This window comes from Dipodomys spectabilis, unplaced genomic scaffold, assembly GCF_019054845.1.
Source record: "Dipodomys spectabilis isolate Male_0828 unplaced genomic scaffold, ASM1905484v1 ptg000125l, whole genome shotgun sequence".
NCBI classification, from domain to species: domain Eukaryota; kingdom Metazoa; phylum Chordata; class Mammalia; order Rodentia; family Heteromyidae; genus Dipodomys; species Dipodomys spectabilis.
Window position 1 is genome coordinate 5,288,790 of NW_024870802.1, and position 19,080 is coordinate 5,307,869.

The 19,080-nt window shown below is 41.5% G+C and overlaps 1 protein-coding gene across 1 annotated transcript in view; it reads right to left on the bottom strand.

Annotated features, from left to right (window-relative positions):
- The window catches only part of Smc3 (structural maintenance of chromosomes 3), a 43,642-nt gene that overhangs the window by 17,461 nt on the left and 7,101 nt on the right, over nt 1-19,080 (bottom strand). Inside the window, exons 3-16 of the mRNA XM_042689247.1 lie at nt 18,951-18,989; nt 15,062-15,129; nt 13,283-13,354; nt 10,983-11,062; nt 10,239-10,317; nt 8,678-8,795; nt 7,091-7,266; nt 5,844-5,924; nt 5,457-5,621; nt 4,535-4,656; nt 2,932-3,145; nt 1,703-1,806; nt 1,477-1,576; nt 354-514 (exon numbers count right to left, since the gene is read on the bottom strand). Of these exons, the coding sequence (XP_042545181.1) occupies nt 354-514; nt 1,477-1,576; nt 1,703-1,806; nt 2,932-3,145; nt 4,535-4,656; nt 5,457-5,621; nt 5,844-5,924; nt 7,091-7,266; nt 8,678-8,795; nt 10,239-10,317; nt 10,983-11,062; nt 13,283-13,354; nt 15,062-15,129; nt 18,951-18,989 (1,579 nt within the window). The remainder of the gene's footprint in view (nt 1-353; nt 515-1,476; nt 1,577-1,702; nt 1,807-2,931; nt 3,146-4,534; nt 4,657-5,456; nt 5,622-5,843; nt 5,925-7,090; nt 7,267-8,677; nt 8,796-10,238; nt 10,318-10,982; nt 11,063-13,282; nt 13,355-15,061; nt 15,130-18,950; nt 18,990-19,080) is intronic.

The following is a 19,080-nucleotide window of genomic DNA, read 5'->3' on the forward strand; positions in this document are numbered from 1 at the left end:
CTGGGTGCTGTCCCTCAGCTCTTCAGCTCAAAGCAAGCGCTCTACCACTTGACCTACAGCGCCACTTCCGGTTTTCTGGTGGTTTATTGGAGATAGGAGTCTCATGGTCTCTCCTGCCCGGGCTGGCTTTGAACCGCGATCCTCAGATCTCAGCCTCCTGAGTAGCTAGGATTACAAGCGTGAGCCACCAGCGCCCGGCTCTAATTCTTTAATTAAAAAATTAAATGTAGAACTGAAGATTAAAGATGATAAATTGTTCTCAACTACAAAAAGCTGCGTTTTTGTTTTAAAGATTATTCTTACTCCCTCTTTCCCCTTAAAACCCTATAATCAAATCAAGCAACCCATCTCACCTGTTCCCAGCAGTAACCTCTACACACGTGTAGAAGGCGGGCTCACATTCAAAGTTGTTCATCACAATGCCATGATAGCCGTTCTGAACATGCTGGTTTATTCCTTTTCGACGAAAGTGGTCCAGCACTTTGTTTATGCTGTCTATTCCATTTAGGATGGCCTATAAATTGTTCAATGGAAAACAGTAAGATCACTCCAGCTAGTTAAGGAATGAGTGCATCTGCTGGGCTTGGAGGGTCACGCCTGTAATCCTAGTTCTTGGGAAGCTGAGACAAAATTGTGAGCCCTACCCCAGCCAGCCGGCCTGGGCTCCATAAGATCTTATCTCAAATAAACAAAAAGCACATTATGCCATATTTTAAATATAAGCCAGAGACTTTAACATACTCTCCAACAAACAAATCATCCTCTTGAAATAAGCCACTTATATCTAACACTATGCTAATGTTAAAGAGGCGTCTGAAAATTGAAAGTATTCTGTTAATAACATGGGTGGCAAGCACGAGCGGTAGTGCAAGCCTGAAGCCCCAGCACTCAGGAGCTGAGGTGGTAAGATTACAAGTTCCAGGCCAACATAATGAGACTATGTATCACAAAAGCAAATAACATAATAGGAGTAGCAGTAAATAATAATAACAGTAACAACAATAATAATAGCAGCCAGGCACCAGTGGCTCATGTCTGTAATCCTCTATTCAAGAGGCTGAGATCTGAGGATCAAAGTTTGAAGCCAGCTCGGGAAAAAATGTCCATGAGACTCTTATCTCCAAATAGCCATCAAAAAGTCAGAGGTACAGCTATAGTTCAAGTGGCAGTGTTGCCAGCCTTAAGTAATAAAGCTAAGGGACCTGGGAGGAAGGACATGCCCCAAGGTGACCTTTCTCAGCCCATGTCCTAAACCCCAATAAAGAAATTAACAACAAAAAAAAAAGCTAAGGGACAGCACTCAAGTCCTGAGTTCAAGCCCCAATACCAGTACTACCACCACACCAAAGAAACTAAATACCATGAGTGATAGTCTCTACTACCACTTAAAAATCCAACTATTTCGTACTTATAATTGATTTGGACTCTATCCTCATATTACCAGAACTAATGGCGGTAGTGAAAGAAGCTGCCCACCTTTCCTGTGGCTGCACGAAGGAGTTGCTGCTTCTTCTCAAGGTCTTCTCTTTTTGCAGCAAGTGCCTGCTGTTCTGCATTCTCCTCTCTCCACAAGTAACTAACCAATAAAAATTAGAAGGCCTTTAATTTTAAACACGCAAGATATACTTTAGAACAAAATACTGAAATCAAGTCTGAACAATAAGAACCACATAATTCATGTATATTTTAGTCTATCACTAACTTTCTTTCACTTTGTAATTCATCTTTTTTATTTTTTACTTCGTAATATTTTCTGTCCAGTTCTTCTACTCGAGCTTTGACTTCATTGAGATCCTGGTCCAGTTTCTGTGGAAATAAAAACAATTCCAATTTAAAATTCAATTCTCCCACTTCAATCTATAGCAAAGCCAAGGAGGCCACTGGCTGAAAACAATGGCAAGACGCAGAAGGAAAGAGGGGAAGGAAGACATCATCCAGCGATACCGAAATGTGTCTGGATGAAGAACATGTTCATTATCTAACTATGGTTATGAATTTATGTGTACATGGTTTGACAAAGTGCATAAAATGATATTTTAAGTATGTCCAACTTCTTTTACCTCAACGAACTACTAAAAAATTCCGGCTTTAGGCAGATCTGAGGATCGCAGTTCAAAGCCAGCCTAGGCAGGAAAGGCTGTGAAATTCTTATCTCTAATAAACTACCAGAAAACCAGAAGTGGCAGTGTCGCTCAAGTGGTAGGTAGAACGCTAGCCTTGAGCTGAAGAGCTGAGGGACAGCGTTCAGGCCCAGAGGTCAAGCTCCATGACCGATTAAAAAAAAAAAAAAAAAGGGGGGGGGGGATGCCATATACACATTAAATTTTGCTGTCCTTCTCTAAATAAGTATATGTTCTGTACATTTTAAGAACAACAGGCAACTGCTTAAATACATAAAATTGAAAAACGACGTTTATATCCTCTAAAAGATTTTTACAAGGCCATTATAAAAGTTCTTACAAGCTGGATGCCTATGGCTCACGCCTGTAATCCTAGCTACTCAGGAAGCTGAGATCTGAGGATCACTATTCAGAGCCACCTATGAGATTCATCTCCAATTAACCACCAGAAAACCGGAAGTGGTGCTGTAGTTCAAGTGGTAGAGCACTGGCCTTGAATTGAAGAGCTCAAGGACAGCGCCCAGGCCCAGAGTTCAAGCCCCAACCAACCGAGGAAAAAAAAAAAGCCGGGCGCCAGTGGCTCACGCCTGTAATCCTAGCTACTCAAGAGGCTGCGACCTGAGAATTGCGATTCAAAGCCAGCCCGGGCAGGAAAGTCTGTGAGACTCTTATCTCCAATAAACCACTAGAAAACTGGAAGTAACGCTGTGGCTCAAGTGGTAGAGCGCTCACCTTGAGCTGAAGAGCACAGGGACAGCGCCCAAGCCCACAGTTCAAGCCCCACGACCGACAAAAAAAAAAAAGTTCTTACATTATACTGCTCCAGATTTTTCTCTTTATTTGCCTCAGTGTCCTCCAAATCCTTATGTATAGCGGCAATCTGTCTCTTCTTGTCATTAATAGCTTGATCTAAAGACTTGAGCTCCTTCTTTATCCACTTATCCCTTTCTTCTTTTGATGTAAACTGGCTTCCTCGACCCTGCTTTGCATAAAGGTCTGTTCTTTCCTGGGTAGCTTGAGCCAACCTAGAGTAAATAGGGGGAAAAATGCATTGAAAATAACAATTGCGGGGCTAGGAAGGTGGCTCAGTGGTAGAGCGCTTGCCTTGCATGCATGAGGCCCTGGGTTCGATTCCTCAGCACTACATAAGCAAAAAGAAAAAAGCTGGAAGTGGCACTGTGGCTCAAGTGGTAGAGCACTAGCCTTGAGCTGAAGAGCTGAGGGACAGCGCCCAGGCCCAGAGTTCAGGCCCCACAACCAGACCCTCCCCCCCCCCCCCAAAAAAGGAAAGAAAATAGCAATTGCAAACAGCACCAACTGTACACAGAAACCATTTTAATTTGTAATTACAAAAATACCTTCAAATCTGCTCCAACTATACTTTATACATTCTAAAGATACAAATTAAGATACTTATACTATATGAATATCATTGTCCAGATTATATCAAACATTTCTGTAGAACAGTGAAGGGGGAAAACCTTTGGGGAAAAAATGGGCAAAGAAGATATAAATAGGTAAGTTCACTGAAACAAATGTAAAGTGGTATAATAACAATACACAAGAGCTAGGAGTGTGGCTCAGAGCAGAGCACTCACTGAATATGCAATGGAAAAAATATAATGTAAACCAGGTGCCAGGAGTTCACACCTGTAATCCTACTCAAGAAGCTGATATCTGAGGATCCTGGGCAGTAAAGACTGTGAGACTCCTATCTCTCTAATTAACCACCAGAAAGCTGAAGTGAAGCTGTGGCTCAAGTACTAGAGAGCTAGCCTTGAACAAAACAGCTCAGGGACAGTACCTAGACTACAAGCTGAAATCAGCGAGCACTGGTAAGTCCAAACTATACAGATTCTATAATGTCTACAATTTAATGTGAAAAAAATGTCAAGAGCTTTCTAGTAGTAGTAATGTAGGCAGTGTGTACAAAACCACATCACCGTATCAGGCATAGCAGTAATCTTAGCACTCCCAAGCTAAGATTTCAAGTTTCAAGGCCAGCTTAAACTACAGTGAGACTCTTGTCTTAAAAACTCAAAAAAAACAAGCAATCATTGGCTCAGGCTTATAATCCAAACTACTTAGGAAGCTGCTATCTGGAGGCTCACAGCTCAAAGCCAGTCCAGACATTAATTAAAGTCCATGAGTATCTATCTCCAATTAACCAGAAAAAAGTTAGGCTGGAGGCATGGCTCAAATGGTAGAGGGCCAGCCATGAGCAAGCAAACTGAGAAAGCACAAATGTGAGGCTCTGTGATTTCAAACTCTGGTTAAAAAAAAGTTGACTCATGGCAGCTGCAGAACACTGGCTATTGAAGTGAGCGTTTGCCCTTAGTTGCCATGCTAATACTTTAACCTACAACTGTGTACATTTTATAGAAATATCACAGTGTTAGTAAAAATACCCATACCTAGCAATTCCTCGCTCTTCTTTTTCTTTTACACTGTTGAATTTAGGTTCTGTCTCTGCCAGTTCTTTCTGCTTTTCTTCTATTTTTTCAAGCAGCTTCTGCCTCTCTTTCAATAAACGTTTCTGCAAATAAAGCAAAATAAGAAAATATTCAATCGGCTTAAATTTTTTGCTTAACCATCTAGCAAGAGATGTCTTCTCCTCACTCAGAGTGTAGCTCAGTGGCAGAGAGCTTATCCAGCATGTACAAGAACCGAGCAGACAAACCAGGCGCTGGTAGCTCATGCCTGGAATCCTAGCTACTCAGGAGGCTGAGATTTGAGGGTCACGGTTCAAAGCCAGCTCGACCAGGGAAGACTACAAGGCTCTTACCTCCAATTATCCACCAAAAATTCAGAAGTGGTGCTGTGGCTTAACATGGTAGAGCACTGGCTTTGAATGAAAAAGCTCAAGGGGACAGGGTACCCAGACTCTGCATTCAAGCCTACAACCAACAGCAACAAAAAAAGAACCTAGCACAGCAAAAAATAAAGTTTTCTCAAAGTAACCCATTAGAAAAACAACACTATAGCATAAAACTATTTCTTTTAATGTAAAAAATAAGGATGTTAAGCTGGGCGCTGGTGGCTCACGCCTGTAATCCTAGCTACTCAGGAGGCTGAGATCTGAGGATATGGCACTGAAGTTCAAACAGTAGAGGGCTGCTTTGAGCTAAAGAGCGCAGGGACAGCACCCAAGCCCTGAGTTCAAGCCCCATGACAGACAAAAAAAGAAAATAAAAATAAGGAGGTTAAAGTTGCTACAGCACTGAAAATTAACATGGCTAAGCTTTTATAAAAGAAACCCAAGCATGCACAGGGTCAGAGAAAGGCCTCTTCTACAGCTCTCACTTCAACACTGTCATTTTTAGCATCTGAACTTACCCGTTGTTCACTATTGCCTGCCAATTCATCTTGTAAATCCTTGGCTTTAAGCTCCAACTTAGTCCTCTGCTTAATTTGTTCTTGTCTTTCAGCACTGAGCTGTTCCTTTTCTTCTTTCATAGCTGAAATTTTTGTTTTCAATTCTCTAACTTGGCGCTCAATGTCCTGTTTACAAAGGATCAGACAGAAAATGAGTCACACACAATCAGAGGTCCCATGGCAGAAGGGTGATACCATTAATTCTCTTCTCTTTCACTTAAGCTTTTAGTATGACTTTATCTTCCCAGTTCTGAATCTCTGACTCCCTCTTGTGGTAATAATTCAAGTACAAAAGCATTTGCTATAGTCAAAAATGTAAATAAACCCGAACCTTATTTCCAGTCTCACCTCCATTTTATCTCTTGCATCTTGCTGGGCATCTCTTAATTGTCTGGATTTTTCTCCGCTAGTTTCTCGCTTAGCAGAAAGCTGGATGGGGAAAAAAAAGCTATCACTTCAAACTCATTTTTTAATCTATTTTTTTTTCAACAATAGAGTAAGTAAAATTTCTTCTAACAGTTAAAGCAAACCAATGGCAACCATTCACTGTATTTTACAATGTCAGACTTGGTGTAACACACCAGTAATCCTAGCTACTCCAGAGGTAGAAACCTGGAAAATTACAGTTTGAGGCCAGCCCAGGCCTAAAACCCTGGTACAACCAAAGTAAAAAACAAAACAAAAGGGGCTGGCTCAGTGGTAGAGCACTTGCCTTGCATGCCTGAGGCCCTGGGTTCGATTCCTCAGCACCACATAAGCAAAAAAGAAAAAAGCCGGAAGTGGTGCTGTGGCTCAGGTGGTAGAGCACTAGCCTTGAGCTGAAGAGCTGAGGGACAGTGCCCACGCCCAGCGTTCAGGCCCCACAACCAGACCCAAAAAAAAATCCCAAAAACCAAAACAAAACCAAAAAACATCCCCTGATGTCTTCTTTTAATTCTTCAGGGATTATCTAAGCTGTGATGAACACATGCCTGGCATGCACAATGTGGCCTGAGTGCAAACCTCAGGGCTGCCAAAAAAAATTCCTAAACAGCTGGGCACCGGCAGCTCACGCCTGTCATCCTAGCTACTCAAGAGGCTGAGATCTGAGGATCGCAGTTCAAAGCCAGCCTGGGCAGGAAAGTCCGAGAGACTCTTATCTCCAATAAACCACTAGAAAACTGGAAGTGGCGCTGTGGCTCAAGCAGTAGAGTGCTGGCCTTGAGCTGAAGAGCTGAGGGACAGCACCCAGGCCCACAGTTCAAAAAACAAATTTTCATGCAAAATGTCAGCAATGTTAATTTACATTCTAAAATGCCTGTAAGGAAACTCATAAAGGAAGCTTTTAAAGGGAGTTTCCTCTTTCCTCTCGCTGGTTTACCTTCATCTCACTACACCGCAGATACAACTAGAACAAGGACAATATGGCGGTAGGCATTTTCCTTCTGTAGAAAACTGGTGACTGATAAATTTGTAAGTTTTTAGCCAGGAGTGGTGATACAACCTGTAACTCCAATGTGGAGGCAGAGACAGGAGGATCTTGAGTTTTAGCCCAGCCTGACAGCCTAGGCTACACAGTAAAATGCTGGCTTAAGTGATTGTTTCAAGCATTTTACCTCATCAAGTTTAGCACGGGTTTCATTAAGTTCCTGATTATAAATAGTATACTCCAGGGCTCGTCTCATTTTATCCCATTTCTGATACTGAGCAAGTTCTTCCTTTTCTTCCTCTAAAGTATGTAATCTCTCTTCAATGTACTTTAACAGCTCATTGATTTTTTCCCGCTTGCCCTCTTTAAAAACAAAACACAAACAGGAAAGAGTTAGAGGAGTTAGATAAAATTTTCATGTAATATCATTTCTCAAATACACCATGAATTAAAATTACTCTTAAGAACTATAGCACTGCCAGGCACTAGTGGCTCACATTTGTATTCCTACCTACTCAGGAGACTGAGAGCTGAGGATTCAGGTTCAAAGCCAGCTTGGACAGACAAATCTGAGACTTTTCTCCAATTAACCACCAAAGAAGCCAAAGTAAAAGTTTGGTTCAAATGGCAGAGTGTCGGCCTTAAGCAAAAGAGCCAAACAAGCAAAGGCCCAGAGTTCAAGCCCCAGTAACAAGTTGCACAGGCACACAAAGGACTACAATATCTTTGGTATCATGTGGTAACCAAATCTAAGATATTGCAGTGGCAATTAAGAGGCTTTTTCAGGAGAAGCATCAAAGAACTAATTTGCACATAGTATTATTGATTACTATTACATGTACTGTGAGGGCCTCCTTTTAAGCTTCCTTTTTAAAGGTCAATGTTCCTTTCCACAACATTAACAACAATCCCCCGAAACTAACTTCACTTGTGCCACTAATTCTCAGTTCTCTTACTGATGGCTTTATCTCCAGCTACCATACAGTTGACACCAATTACACTTCTCTTCTCAATTACAATCTACACAACCTAACTTTACAGACGGGAAGCTCTGGGCCAGAAAGATCAAGAAGTCATGATGTCAGTTTATTATTTTGTGAACCTAGGACTATTTCAATCTAAGCTATGATATAACAGAGCACTTGAAAAGCAAAGTAGAATTTTCATAATCAGTGTCCTAGCTAAGACTCCCAAGTTCAAAGTTTCACATCTTCTTGTTTCTGAACAATTTAAAATCTAATACCAACTATTACTCCAGTCTGGAAGGGAGAGCAATGCACCCAAATCTGCTGTCCTAATCATGATGAGTAAGCTAGAATCAAAAGCAGTTGGCTTACAAAAGCCCCAAAGAGATGAATTACTGGAAATCTCAAAACTTAAAAGTGCCTCATACAGCCGGGCGCTGGTGGCTCACGCCTGTAATCCTAGCTACTCAGGAGGCTGAGATCTGAGGATCGCGGTTCAAAGCCAGCCCGGGCAGGAGAGACTGTGAGACTCCTATCTCCAATAAACCACCAAAAAACCGGAAGTGGCACTGTAGCTCAAGTGGTAGAGCGCTCGCCTTGAGCTGAAGAGCTGAGGGACAGCGCCCAGGCCCAGAGTTCAAGCCCCACGACCGACAAAAAAAAAAAAAGAGTAAAAAAAAAAAAAAAAAAGTGCCTCATACTAATTTTCTCTCTTTTCAGTACAAAATCTTATATGACATATTTCTAAGAACATCTCTCTCTCTCTTTTTTTTTTGGCAACAAGAAGGGCAGTACCACAATTATTTTACCTGTTTCTTTCATTAAGGAGATGCTTTCTTCTTTCCTTTCATCATACACTCTAGTACCAGCCACTTCTCTTAATAGCTTAAGTCTCTGAGAATCAGGTGCTGTTGCCATCTGGTTGATCTAAAATTTTTAGAAAAATAATCATTTCATAGCGGCAAACTGCTCTGGAACTATTAACTATCTTGAGGGATAGAGAACCAAAGAGGGGGTGGGGGTGACGGGATACAGTGTATGCATGTATGGAAATAGCACAAAACTTCTCTTGTACAATCAAGAAATTGTTTTTAAAAAATGATTTGGGGAGGGGAGGGGAGCGCATATCAGTCCTGGAACTTGAACGCAGAGCCTGGGCACTGGCCCTGAGCTTTTAGCTCAAGGATAATGCTCTGCCACTTGAGCCACAGCTCCACTTGTAGGTTTTTGGTGGTTAATTGGAGGTAAGAATCTCACGAATTTTCTTGCCTAGGCTGGCTTTGTACCTTGATCCATAGATCTCAGCCTTCTGAGTACCTAGGATTGCAGGCAAAAACCACTTGGTCACCACTCTGAGGAAGAGGGGCCATGCTGGTCTGGAACCCTTAAGATCCTCATGTCTCCATGTCCTGTATACTAAAATTACAGGCATGCATCACCATGCCCTGTGCACTAAAGGGGTTTTCATTTTCTATTTTTGTAGTGCTGGGACTCAAACCCAGGGCCTACTGCATGTTAAGTACCTATTCTACCAGTGAACTACACCCTAAGCCCTGAATGATTTTTAATACATAGGGTTCATATACTAAGTTTTTATAGCAGGTTGACTTAGTCAATAATATTTATCAACATTTCTCTTTTTTATTTAAGTGGAACTTACCAAATAAAAACATTCGCCAGTCTCTTTCATGAATAATAAATACCATCTTATAAACAAGAGTAATTTTTTCACAGTCACACAGTACAATTTAAATGATTAAGTTCCACTGTTGAAAAAGTATGTTAAGACAAATAGCCCTTACTGACATGATTTTTTAAGTTACAGTAACAAGAGCCAGGTACTAAAGAATCACTCCTGTAATCCTAGCTATTCAGGAGGCTGAGATTTGAGGATCACAGTTCAAAGCCAGCCCAGGCAGTAAAGTCCATGAGACTCTTATCTCCAATAAACCACTTGAAAACTGGAAGTGGCACAGTGGCTCAAGTGGTAGAGCTTTCGCCTTGAGCTGAAGAGCTTAGGGACAAAAGTCTAGGCCCAGAGTTCAAGCCCCACGACCGACAAAAAAATTTTAAAAAGTAGTATGCATTATTATTGAGAATATGTCTTTTTATACCATGAAATAGTTATCTTGAATGATGTTTGAAACTCCCTCCTCCCCCTTATTTTTTTTGAACAATACATGTTAAGGAATGAAAAAAAAAGCAGTATGCTTAAATATGGGTTGGTAGTACTACACAGGGGACCGTTCAACTTAATAAGCATCACTTATTTTTGTTCCAGCTTAACAATTAGAACCAATAAACTAAATTCAATGGAAGAATATAATTAGAAAAAAATTCTATTTAAAAAAAGACATATAATTGTTTTACCTTTCCTTGTTTAACAATATAGTAAGGATTGCTTCGTGAAAAACCAGCACTTTCAAGGAGGTTCATCACATCATTTTTCCTGTTGATAAACATTGAAATAATTTTCAGATAAACAATTTGAAACGCTTACTAATGAAGAATAGCTAGCTTCTGAATTAAACAGTATTAAGAAATAAAGACTAGTCATGCTAGGTACTCACTGGTGGCTCACGCCTTAAAATCCTAGCTACTCAGAAGGCTGAGATCTGAAGTCCATGAGACTCATTCCTCTAATTAACCATCAGAAAATTGGAAGTGGAGCTGTGGCTCAAAGTGGAAGAGAGCTAGCCTTAAGCAAGAGCTCAGGGACAGCACTCAGGCCCTGAGTTAAAACCAAAAAAAAAAAAAAAGCCAGGCACTGGTGGCTCACACCAGTAATCGTAGCCACTCAGGAGGCTGAGACCTGAGGATCACAGTTCAAAGCCAGCCCGGGCAAGGGCAAGAAACTCCGCGAAACTCTTATCTCCAATAAACCACTAGAAAACCAGAAGTGGCTCAAGTGGTAGACCTCTCGCCTTGGATGACGAGCTGAGGGACAGCGGCCAAGCCCAGAGTTCCAGCCCCAGAACCAACAAAAAGTCCTAAGACCACTTGTCATCAGACACTTCTCTGACTTCTTACTTACATTCTATATACTGATTTGTTAAGAGGCAAATATACCTCATATGAGAAAAGTAAAGTGTAAATGTAAAGAGAAATGCTTACGTGACCATCTTCTTATCTAAGAAATATTGATCTTTTTTGGCACCAATAACTCTCCGAAGTGAAACCTCCTCTTTATCAATCTGAGAAAAAAAATGAAAGTCTAAAGTTCATTTAATAGTTTAATTTAATAATATTTTTCAGATAAGAATTCATTGTAAAGTCTTTGACCATGACTATTTAAAATGCCAATTATCTCAACAAAGATGATATATAAACACTCATGACAGCTTATATAATCCCATTTGTTACTTACCAGAATGCTCATTAATTACAACTTTTATATGGAATGTAAACTAATACAGCCATACTGGATGGCAGTTTGGAGGTTCCTCAAAAAACTAAACATAGATTTCCATATGACCCAGGAATACCACTCTTGAGCTGTACCCAGAACATTACAAGTCAGGATATTGTAAAGACAATTGCACATCCATGTTCATTGTTACACTATTCACAATAGTCAAATTATAAATAGCCAGGTGCTTTCTAAGAGTAGATCAAAAATATGTGATACTTGGGGCTGGGAAGGTGGCTTAATGGTAGAGCACTTGCCTTGCATGCATGAGGCCCTGGGTTCGATTCCTCAGCACCACATAAACAAAAAGAAAAAAGCCGGAAGTGGCGCTGTGGCTCAAGTGGTAGAGCACTAGCCTTGAGCTGAAGAACTGAGGGACAGTGCCCAGGCCTAGAGTTCAGGCCCGACGACTGGACCCCCCAAAAAAAAAAAAGTGATACTTATACACAATGGAACTTTACCCATCCATTAGAAAACGATTATGTTGCCAGAGTGACTGTGGCTCATGCCTGTAATCCTAGCTACTCAGAAGGCTGAGATCTGAGAAGGACACGGTTCAAAGCCAGTGTGGACAGGAAAGTCAGTGAGATTGTTATCTCCAATAAACCCACTAGCAAACCAGAAGTGGCGCTGTGGTTCAAGTGATAGAACGCTAGCCTTGAGCTGAAAAGCTGAGGGACAGCGCCCAGCCCAGAGTTCAAGCCTCATAACCAAAAAAAAAAAAAAAAACCGGAAAAAGAAAAGAAAAAAAAAAAAAAAGAAAAAGATTATTCCATTTGCAGAGAAATGGATGGACCTAGAACAAATTATGGTAAGTGAGGTAAGCCATGCTCAGAGAGATACTGATAAAAATAAGTTCATTAACTAATTCTAGAAATGCAATTTTTTTTTTTTTTGTCAGTCATGGGGCTTGCACTCTGGACTTGGGTACTGTCCCTGTGCTCTTCAGCTCAAGGCGAGCACTCTACTGCTTGAGCCACAGTGCCACTCCTGGTTTTCTTTTCTTTTTCTTTCTTTTTTTTTTTGGGTCCGGTCGTGGGACCTGAACTCTGGGCCTGGGCGCTATCCCTCAGCTCTTCAGCTCAAGGCTAGCGCTCTATCACTTGAGCCACAGCACCACTTCCGGCTTTTTTCTTTTTGCTTATGTGGTGCTGAGGAATCGAACCCAGGGCCTCAGGCATGCAAGGCAAGCGCTCTACCACTGAGCCAACTTCCCAGCCCCCACTTCTGGTTTTCTGGTGGCTTACTGGAGATAAGAGTCTCACATACTTCCCTGCCAAGGTTGGCTTTGAACCATTATCCTCAGATCCTCCTGAGTAGCTCCGATTATAGGCGTGAGCCAGCCGTGAGCCACCCAGTGGAAACAGAAGTAGAATTTTTGTTGTTGTTGGTGGTGATGGTAGTGTTTCTGTTTTGTGTTGTTTAGTTTTGTTTTGTTTGTCCTTTGGGGGAGCTGCAGAAATAAAAGGAGGATGAACAAATGCAGGCATGGTTCTTAGTACACATTATGTGGAAGATGAACTATGCAACTTGTGGACAAGGACAAGAAGGGGAAAACAAAAGGAAATCGAAGGAAGGGGTGACATTGTCTCAAAAGAAATGCACTCATAAAGCCAGGCACCTGTGGCTTACAGGCTTACGCCTGTAATCCAAGCTACTCAGGAGGCTGAAATCTGAAGATTGTGGCTCAAAACCAGCCTGTCAGGTAAGTTTGTGAGACTCTTATCTCCAATCAACCACCAGAAAACCAGAAGTGGCACTGTGGCTCAAAGTGGTAGAGCACCAGCCTTGAGTGCAGAGACTCAGGGACAGTGCCCAGGCCCTAAGTTCAAGCGCCAGGACTGGCAAAAAAAAAACAAAAAAAAAACACCCTCATTATCTGACTTATGAAACGGTAACCCTTCTCTGTACAACACCTTAATAACAACAATAAAATTATATAGTTCTTTAAATTACCTGTATCAAAATTCTCAAAATTATTACTGAAAAGATAACAGTTACTTACTGGCAACCGGTTGTCTGAATTATCAAAAATAATTTCCACAAAAGCAGAAATAACACGAGGACCAGTACCCTCCTGAAATGAGAAAAATGGGAAATCTGTCATTTACATTGTATTTTCACATACATCAAACACTTTTTTAAAGCCTAATACATGGTCACAAGCCTAATGAAAGGAGAAAAATTTTATCAGCCTAGACTATATCCCTCTCCTGGCAAATTATTAAACATTAGATCAGGAAAACAAAACTCAAGTAAATGTCTTTAATTCTGAATAAAAAACTAAGAGCAATAGAAATGTCAACGTTAGATTAATGCTATGGCTTAACTATGAAAAGTCCCCCAAAGGCTCAAGTACTGAAGGTCTGATCCCTAGCCGCTGGTGCTATTCTGGGCAATTCTAGCAACTTCAGGAGGTAGGACCTAGCTGGAAGTAGGATGGCTGCAGTTGTGTCTTTGAGGGCCCTCTCTCATCCGTCTCTGCTTCCTATCTGCCTCTGCCTGCCACATGCTCCTGCCACCATCCTGTTTTGCCTCACCACAGACCCAGAAGCAAGAGAGCCAGGAACTGCAGACAGAAATTTCTGAAACTGATACAAAATCATTCAACCCTTAAGTTGTGTCATGTATTCTGTCACAGCAATAAAAACAAACACAGGGCTGCGAATGTGGCTTAGTGTTAAGAGTGCTTGCCTAGCATGCAAGAAGCCCTGGGTTTGATTCCTCAGCACCACATAAATAGAAAAAGCAGGAAGTGGTGCTGTGGCTCAAGCAGCAGAGGTCTAGCCTTGAGGTGAAGAGCTGAGGGACAGCGCCAGGGCCAGAGTTCAAGCCCCACGACCGACAAAAAAAAGTAAAATAAAATAAATTTAAAAAAGGAAAAAATAAGTTAAAACAATTTCCTGTAAGAAACAGGGGTAAGACATATTAAAGTATTGCACTACTTGGCCTTAATTATAAAATAAGCTGTGGTGTTTTCTATAGCCTATTCTAATTTTTTATACTAATGAACTACTCAGTTTGTTAAACATACAATTTTTGTTTTGTTTCTAGTCCTGGATGGCACCCAGGACCTCACACATGCCAGACAAGCACTCTACTACTGAACTACATCCCCAGAAGGATATACACTATATACTACTAGTTTGCATACCAGAAAACAACCTAAATAGAAATAAAGGTTTTATTTTGTTTGCAGTGTTATTTCTCTACACCCTTAGAGCTAAAGTTCCTAACCCACAATCTGAACTCTTCTTTCTCCTCAACAAACCTTGCCAGTTTACATCCTTTGAAGTTGAGATATAGCTGACAGTGGAGGCTCACGCCTGTTAGCCAGCAGTAGGAAGGAGGCAAAAGGATCTTGAGTTTAAGGTCAGCCTGAGTTAGAGTTCTAAGCTAGCTTAGAAGACCTTGTCTCAAAATAAAAGCAATTTGTGTGGAAGACCTATCCATCTATAAGCAAATCCTGCAACTTTCTATTAACCATTATACAAAAATTAGGCTTTTCTCTGGCACTGATAGGTGAGCTAAGTTTCATAACAGAGTATACACACTGTCAAGAGATAAGACTGGTGGGGACAGCAGGGAAAAACTGGAAGAGAGCAAGGAAGGAGTGACACTGTCCAAAAAAGAAATTCACTCTTTACCTGACTTATGTAACTGTAACTCCTCTGTATATCACCTTTATAATAACCATTTAAAAAAAGAAGTAAGACTGTGTAAAGACTTGAACGTAAGTTGAAAATGCATTTTTAAACATATATAGCAGTTATGTCCCACTCACGTGCAACAAAGCCAGTCGCTGCTCTGGACGAAGATGACTAAACTCATCACTGAGGACAAACTGGATGGCTAGAATAAAAGAACATAACTATTAGCTCAGTCTGAGAGGATTTATGACATAAATTTTTGTCTTAGTAGAACAGACTATAGTATATCAGACAATAAACACTGCTTATAAAGTATGTTATTGACAAAATGGAGAAAAATTTTCCACTTAGACAAATTGGGGAAGAAATTATATGACAAATATTTTAAGAAGTTTTTATCAAAATACATTCATAGACAACATACAAGAAGGGCTGGGAAGATGGCTCAGTGGTAAGAGCGCTTGCCTTGCATGCATGAGGCCTGGGTTCGATTCCTCAGCACCACATAAGCAAAAAGAAAAAAAGCCGGAAGTGGTGCTCTGGCTCAAGTGGTAGAGCGCTAGCCTTGAGCTGAAGAGCTGAGGGACAGCGCCCAGGCCCAGAGTTCAGGCCCCAGAACCGGACCCAAAAAACAAAAAAACAAAACAAAAAACAAACAAAAAAGACAACATACAAGAAGCAACAAGAAGACTTAAACCTACCTCTTCATAAAGTATCCACTGACTGGCTAACACTACACTCTTGCACTCCACAAGGACACACCACACAGTTGACTGTGGTCCCATAAGATTATCACAGAGCTGAAAACAATCCTACTGACACCACAGCTGGTGTACAGCTGTGATACAACTTCTCAACGCTAAGGAAATAAATATAGCGAAATGTTTCCAATTCTCCTTCTATTGCACTGCCTTTACCACTTGCACCTTCTGTGAAGAGGCATTCTTATCTTCTACAGAGTACCTAAATGCACAGACCACTATGCTAAGATATGGACCTCTTTTTTTTTTTTTTTGGAGGGGGGGGGGGGAGTCCGGTTGTGGGGCCTGAACTCTGGGCCTGATCGCTGTCCCTCAGCTCTTCAGCTCAAGGCTAGCGCTCTACCACTTGAGCCAGAGCACCACTTCCAGCTTTTTAACTTTTTGCTTATGTGGTGCTGAGGAATCGAACCCAGGGCCTCGAGCATGCAAGGCAAGCGCTCTACCACTGAGCCACCTTCCCAGCCCCATGGGCCTCTTTTTTTTTTTTTTGGTCAGTCATGGGGCTTGAACTCTGGGCCTGGGCCCTGTGCCTCGCTCTTCAAATCAAGGCAAGCATCTACCACTTGAGCCACAATGCCACTTCTGGCTTTCTGGTGGTTAATTAGAGATAAAGAATCTCACAAACTTTCCTGCCCAGGCTGGCTTTGAACCTCGACCTTTGATCTCAGGCTCGTGAGTAGCTAGGATTACAGGCGTGAGCCACTGGCGCCTGGCAATATGGACCTCTCTACTCAGCTCTCTTGATCCTGGTCTTCCCAAGAGACATAACACCTGTGGGAGTGTGAGAACAAGGTGGAGGAAGGGAACTGTCTCACATTAAGGTATATGCTTGGGATGGAGACTAACTGTTTCTCATAGTCAACTGGGAAGAGTAGGCCTCAAACTGTCCTTACTCCTCTGTGGGCCAGAAACACACAGTTCCTCTTCAACCTGTTCTCCTGTCATTACCCAACTGCAACCACCACAGAACACCCAGGTGGCCTCTTGTGTGCACAGAAGAGAGGACTCTCCTCTTACTGTGTAGGCTCTTTTCATAGCACTACTCAACTATGAGTTCAGATCATTCCTGAAAACATAATTCTATTAAAATGTTTCACTCCCCAAAGGATTTGACAGAACCCTATCATACCTCAATAGATGTTTATCTTTAGAAAGAATTTTCAAAGCTCACTATCTTCAAACTGGCAAAAGTACTTAAATCTCAAGCTTTTAATCCTTCATAAAAATGCCTGGTTTAGAAAATGTTGTTTTAAAAGGTAAAACAGAAGGACGAACTATTTCCAAAATATATTAACAATGCTATTGTATTTAGACTTTTTTTTTAGATCTTTTTTTTGTTGATCCTGGGGCTTGAACTCTGGGCCTGGACACTGTCCCTCAGGCTCAAGGCTAGCATTCCACCACTTGAGCCCCAGCACCACTTCAGTTTTCTGGTAGTTAATTGGAGATAAGACTATCAAGGACTTTCCTGCCCAGACTGGCTTTGAACTGAGATCCTTAAATCTTAGCCTCCTGAGTAGCTAGGGTTACAGGCGTCAGCCACCAGTGCCTGGCCATACGTATGTTTTACACATGTACTTATGATACTTATATACCACTTCCAAGTTTAAGAAGTATTCTTTGTCAGGCATTAGTGACTTACACATGAAATATAAGTAAGAAGGCTGAGACCTGAAGATCACAGTTCAAAACCAGCCTGGGCAGGAAAATCCTTGAGACTTTTTTTTATTTTTTGGGTCCGGTTGTGGGGCCTGAACTCTGGGCCTGGGCGCTGTTCCTCAGCTCTTCAGCTCAAGGCTAGCGCTCTACCACTTGAACCACAGCGCCACTTCCGGCTTTTTTCTTTTTGCTTATGTGGTCCTGAGGAATTGAACCCAGGGCCTCATGCATGCAAGGCAAGTGCTCCACCACTGAGCCACCTTCCCAGCCCACTTTTTTTTTTTTTTTTTTTTGCCAGTCCTAGGGCTTGAACTTAGGGCCTGGGCTCTGTCCCTGAGCCTATCAGTGTTCAAGGCTAGCACTCTACCACTTGCACCAGAGTCACATCCGCCCTTTTCTGCTAATGGGGTACTGGGGAATCAAACCCAGGGCTTCATGCATGTTAGGCAAGCTCTCTAACACTAAGCCACATTCCCAGTCCTCCAATAAACCATACACCCACACACAAAGCTGGAAGTGGAGCTACAGCTTAAATGGCAGAGCACTAGCCTTGAGAAGGAAAAAAAAAGGCTGGGAAGGTGGCTCAGTGGTAGAGTGCTTGCCTTGCATGCATGAGGCCCTAGGTTCAATTCCTAAGCACCACATAAGCAGAAAAAGCCAGAAGTGGCACTGTGGCTCAAGTGGTAAAGTGCTAGCCTTGAGCTGAAGAGCTAAAGGACAGTGCCCAGGCCCAGAGTTCAGGCCCATGACCGACAAAAAAAAAAAAGTCAGAGTCATGGACAGTGCCCAAGGCTGCTGGTTCCAGGGTGGTCAATGAAAAATTTCCCACGCTTATATTAAATAAGCAACAATACCACCAAGGAATGAGGAAGGGGTAAACCAACAGACAAGGAAAAACTGAAGATCTTTCCCCAACCTCCATTTCGATAGGTTCAGACTGTCCCCAGGCTAGCTTAATGGCGTTATGGGAAAATAAACAAAAAGGCGTATCCCAAGAGGCAGATAACAAAAAATTAGGAAGTACCAGGAATTAGTGAGGTAAGTACAAACAAGGACTCATTTTGACAGGATTACTGCAGATGGTACTCAGATACAATCAGGTCATCTACCAGTTAAATCTCTAGCCGCCAATCTCAATCCCCACAAGCCCCAGGACCATCACCAAAAAAAAAAAAAAAATTCCCTCATACTATCTCCTTAGATTCTTACAATCCAATTACGCAACACCTCCATCTTTATACAGTATTTCTTGGATTTTATGCAGACATAATCTCAGAAAACTAACGAGTTTAGAAAATTTCCTTAAGTTATCTGTCTCAATATATTTAGAATTTAAAAAAAAAGAAGTATTACCCAATATAGGTGGCTCATACCTATAATCCTAACTTCTCAAGAGGTTGAGATGTGAGGATTGCAGTTTAGTGCCAGCCATGGGAGGAAAGTCTGTGATACTAAGAGCATCTCCAATTACCACCAAAAAAGCCAGAAGAAGAGCTATGGATCAAGTAGTAGGGTGCTAGCCCTGAGTGGAAAAGCTCAGGGACAGTTATTGAGGCCAAGTGCAAGCCCCGGACCAGCATAAAATAATAATAATAATACTTACCATAAAAGAAGTTACTTTTTCCAGATCCATTTCTGCCCACTATAAAATTTCATAAAAACAAAAACAAAACAAAAAAAAAACAACAAGTTATTTTGTACAAAACTCAGTACAATTAAAGTTATCAAATATA